This window comes from Elephantulus edwardii, unplaced genomic scaffold (genome assembly GCF_000299155.1).
Source record: "Elephantulus edwardii isolate Elephantulus edwardi_28Jun2011 unplaced genomic scaffold, EleEdw1.0 scaffold00153, whole genome shotgun sequence".
Lineage (NCBI taxonomy): Eukaryota > Metazoa > Chordata > Mammalia > Macroscelidea > Macroscelididae > Elephantulus > Elephantulus edwardii.
Genome location: NW_006399903.1, coordinates 2,007,749 through 2,012,662, shown reverse-complemented (window position 1 = coordinate 2,012,662; position 4,914 = coordinate 2,007,749). Strand labels below are relative to the sequence as shown.

General features: G+C 43.0%; 1 protein-coding gene across 1 annotated transcript in view; it reads left to right on the top strand.

The window, feature by feature from the left end:
• Positions 1–4,914, top strand: part of DNAH5 (dynein, axonemal, heavy chain 5) — a 382,826-nt gene that overhangs the window by 115,018 nt on the left and 262,894 nt on the right. The window contains exons 30-31 of the mRNA XM_006895016.1: positions 398–551; positions 3,266–3,429. Coding sequence (XP_006895078.1) covers positions 398–551; positions 3,266–3,429 — 318 coding nt within the window. The remainder of the gene's footprint in view (positions 1–397; positions 552–3,265; positions 3,430–4,914) is intronic.

Here is a 4,914-nt window from a genome sequence, read left to right as displayed (position 1 = left end):
AAAACAGTGCAACAATGAATGAATGAAAACCCAAAATCTCTGTAAATGTTCACTAAAACTAATAAAATTTAATAATAATTTAAAAAAAAGCAAAACATGGAGCAACATGGAAGAGTTGCTCTAGTATTTGAGTGGAATCAAGTCAAAGCTGACCTAATCCTAAAGTGGTAACTCTCTACCTGTGTGTGAAGTGAAAGAGGGAAAACTAGGCTAACAATTTCCAGCAAATGGTGATGAATTAGCAGTTCTTTAAATCATGAAAGTCAGTGACATAATATTGTAAAGGAAAGAAAGTGAACTGTTAAGATTTGGGGATTTTTTTTTGTCTGTTTGACTTTCTTTCTTTGTTTGAAAATACCCAGGAGATACAAATTTGTAAATGTATTTTTCATTTTAGGTATAATACACCATTCAAGACCCAGATTCAGAAATGGGTGCAACAGCTTTCTAACTCTACAGACATCATAGAGAACTGGATGACAGTGCAGAACTTGTGGATTTACCTAGAAGCTGTCTTTGTGGGAGGAGATATCGCCAAGCAGCTGCCTAAGGTTCTGGGATTTTTTTTATCATGTTATCATGTTTGATATCAGAAAAATACCCAGTAATTAAGCACGTCTTCAAAAATGCAACTTGGTGGCCCCTCTGGATACTCACCCTCCAGTCATTCTGTTGTTGTGGATAATGCTGTTCTTCAAACCAAGCCTACTTCTAGCCCGCGGCTTGAGTCCATTCCCACTGCCACATCCCCTAGGACCCTGTGGAGTAGAGTTGTCGTGTAGAGATTCCAGTGAAGGGGTCTTTACGGACGCAGCCTAACATCTGATTTCTCCCATGGAGTGGCAAGTGGATTTCAACTGCTCACCTTCTGATTTTCAGATGAGGGCTTTAACCATGATGCCCCAGGACTCTTGTTTTTCCAAGGACATGACCAGAGAAGGAAGAAGAAATCAGAGAGTAAGAATGCTACAAAACTACAGAGAGTGAGGTTTGCAGGAAAAGAAGGGTAGAACAGCAAAGATACGACGCTTGTGTAACTCATATGCTCTTTATAACATTTGAAGGTAGAACTTGGTCCAGTGTAGAATTATAGAGTAGTAATCTTGACAATGGTGGGATAATTTGTTCTTCCACTAATAGTGTCTAAAAATAACGCAGGATATATAACATACACAATTATATCCTTGCTGTAAAATTGAAGGTTATGAAACTGGAGGGAAAAATAGGGGGTGCTCCAAAACAGAAAAGCCACCTCAAAATCTTAAGTATATTTTTCTCATAAAATTGCAATCATCTCACTTAGTATAGCTAGAGAGTGCTTGGAGAAAAAAAGGAACCATTTTATCAAATCTCAAGGATTCTTATTCAATTACCTTAAATTGTTTGCAAAATTGCAATGTTTCCACCTTATATTTTAGTTTTCAAAGTGTGGTTATGATGAATATTTTTCTTCTTCAGGCTTTTGAAAACTTTCTCTTTGGTTTGCTTTCAGTTTAACACAGAAGACAGGTCTATTAATAAATTGTATGGCAGAACCAATGGTCCAGTGGTGAGAATCTTTGTCTTCTTGACATTGAGCCTCAATCCGTATTGTAGGCTGCAGTCCTTGACACTCTGCAGCAGGCACTTCAGGTCCTCCTCAGTTTCAGCAAGCAGGGTTGTGTCATCTGCATAACGCAGATTGTTGATCAATCGTCCACCAATCTTGACCCCACATTGAGGCTCAATGTCAAGAAGACAAAGATTCTCACCACTGGACCAATTGGCAGCATCAGGATGGATGGTGAAGAGATTGAGATTGTACACAGCTTTAGTTTGCTTGGCTCCATAGTCAACAGTCTTGGCACCAGCAGCCAGGAAATTAAAAGGCGCATTGCCATGGGAAAGTCTGCTGTTAGGGACCTCTCCAAAGTGCTGAAGAGCAGTGGTGTCTCTCTGGAGACTAAGGTGCATCTGATACAGGCCATGGTCTTCGCAATCACCTGTTATGCATCAGAAAGTTGGACAATGACCAAGGAGGATAAAAGGAGAATTGATGCCTTTGAGCTGTGGTGCTGGAGAAGAGTATTGAGAATACCATGCACTGCTAGGAAAACACACAGATTTGTCCTGGGAAGGGTTAAACCGGGTGGCTCCTTGGAGGCAAGGGTTCTGAGGCTCCGTCTAACTTACTTTGGACATGTTGTGAGGAGAGACCGGTCCTTAGAGAGGGACATCATGCTTGGGAGGGTAGAGGGATGGCGCAGGAGGGGAAGGCCCTCTATGAGGTGGATTGATTCAGTGACTGGGATAATTGGGATGGGAGTGTCAGAGACAGTGCGATTGGCACAGGATAGAGCAGGGTTTAGGGCTGTTGTACATAGGGTCGCTATGAGTCGCAGGTGACTCGACGGCACATAACAACAACAACAACAACAACAAGGCAGAACCTTAACCCCCGTTTTTGCTTACAGTGAAATGTATCCACTCCAGTCTTTTTCTTCTTTCTCTTTCCTTCCTTTCTACCCTCATTTCTCTTTTCTTTCTATATTCATGTCTGGATATACGTTCTGTTTTTTCCTTCTTGACAGATGCAAAAAAAAATTTAAGGTAGGTGTTAATAATGAGCTTTTTGACTTAGAATATTTCTGTATCTGGGTAGAAAACCTACCCGTTAGTGACCCTCTAGTAGGTTTTCAGAGGCAGTAAATCATAAAGGAGGAGATTGGCCATCTTTCTCCCTCAGAGTGGGTGGTGGACTTGAACCACTTGCCTCTGGTATTGCAGTGCAGGTTCTTACCACTCAGCCACCATAGCTCCCTATTTTAGGGTCATTGTAACTAGATTTGATGCTACAAGGAAGGTGTGTTAGAACTTGTCAGAACACTTATTTTAGAGGATGGTTTCCCATGCAGGCCTGTGTTTGCATACTGGCCCTCCAGGCTGGCAGGTGCCCCTCAGGTGCAGCCACTGCCCATCTGTCAGTGGTGGCTTGTGTGTTGTCACTTCCAGTGACCTGACAGATAACACATTGTAAACTTGCTCCCTTGTGTGCCATCCTCACCATCGTGCCAGGCTCAAGAGCAAAATGCCTGGGGATGTGTTTCCAGAGTCAGCCAGTGAAAACCATGTGATGGGCAGCTGGTCGTGGGGAAGAGCAGGAGTGGGCTGTGTTTCCTCTGTCGTGTGTAGGGCTGCCGTGAATCAATGGCAGTGACAGTAAATGTGAGATGCTCTGTCCCTGACGTCACACAGGCCTGATTTGGCTGTTCCCGTGTTCCTCTAGGAAGCCAAGCGCTTCTCCAGCATAGATAAATCGTGGGTGAAGATCATGACCCGGGCGCGTGAAATGTCTAATGTGGTGCACTGCTGTGTCGGGGACGAGACCATGGGGCAGCTGCTCCCACACTTGCTGGAGCAGCTGGAGATATGCCAGAAATCGCTCACTGGGTAAGTTCATCAGCCAGTGTGCTTCCTGGTTCAAGCACAGATTTCGCATGAGCACAATCAAGTATTCTGGGATTCCCATTCTCCTTATGCTAGTGTAGTCCATAGGGTGTGGTGCTGCTTACCCCAAAGCTCTGCCTCTCTGGTGGTTCAAATCCATGTGAGAGAAATAAGGACACTCTTCTCTTGTGGTTCCCAGACTTGGAAATTCAGTGGATGAGCAACAATGAGTTAGTTCTGAATTGATAGCAATGAGTTTTAGTTTAAAAGTAAATAAATCCAGTTGCAGCCTTAAGAACTTAAGGTGCTGCAAGAAGGAATGAATGGGAACCCAAAATCTCTGTAAATGTTCATTAAAATTAATAAAATTTAATAATAATAAGAAGAAAAAGAACTTAAGGTGTCTGGCAGGCCATTCTGTGAGCATGGGAGAGGGTAGTGACGTCTCAAAGAAGACTTCATCCAAATCTTGAGGGCATGGCCCCCTCCTCTCCCAAAGTATGTTTTTTATTACACATTTCTTTTAAAAGTTTTTGAATTTTCTTGAAAGTTTACAGGAAGTATGGGTTTTCATTGACGAATTGATGTAAATTTTCCTTTCTCCCTCCCCTCCCCCAATTCACTTTGTAATGCTTGTCCTGCTTCTGATTGTTAAGGTCGTGCATATAATGCCTAGTCAGCCATTCCTTTCAGATAGTCCTTCCCTTCACCTATTCCAGTGTCATATTCACTCTGGATCCGCTCTTTTTCTGCTCGTCACTCCCTCCTTCCCTCCTTCCCGCCCCCTCCCCCAATGCTGTATCCATCTTATTGTTTTAACTGTGATCTTATACAGGAGTTTCCCCATCTAGTTCCTTCTTGACTTTCCTGTGTTAAGGCTTTGGAAGAACTTCTCCCATTTTTGTCTTGAGTCACTTAGCTCTTTCCCTAAGCCTGAGCATCCCTCTTTGCAAACCAAGTCCATCAGTGACAAAACCAGAGGTGAGCAAGAGTTGCTCAAGAATGACCTTGGAGGGTGCACCTCAGTCCAGTGTCCTGCTCACGTAAACAACGTGCTCTCAATTCTTAAAAAACAAGGACCTCATGAAATATTATTCGAACTGGGTGCCCCTGGAGGACACTATGCTGAATGAAATATCTCAGCACAAAAGGACGAATAGTGCATGGTGCCACTGCTGTAAAACGGGACTGACATCGGGTTTGAGGAGAGACTGAGAAAGATGAGATAAGTTATGTATGCTGCATTGAATCAGATGAAGGAGAGAACTGTTTAAAAGGGATATACGATTATGTATTATTGTCATGACAGGAATCCAGAGTGAAGGCTGCACAGTGGAGTGGACTTGGGGCGAGGGGTCGCAAAACAATGAAAGAATTTTTCTTTTACTTTTCAAAGAGAAAAGTGTACTGGGGGAGATGGGTGGATAGGGAGAAAAGTACAACAATGAATGAATGGAAATCCAAAGTCTCTGTGAAGTTTTATTAAAA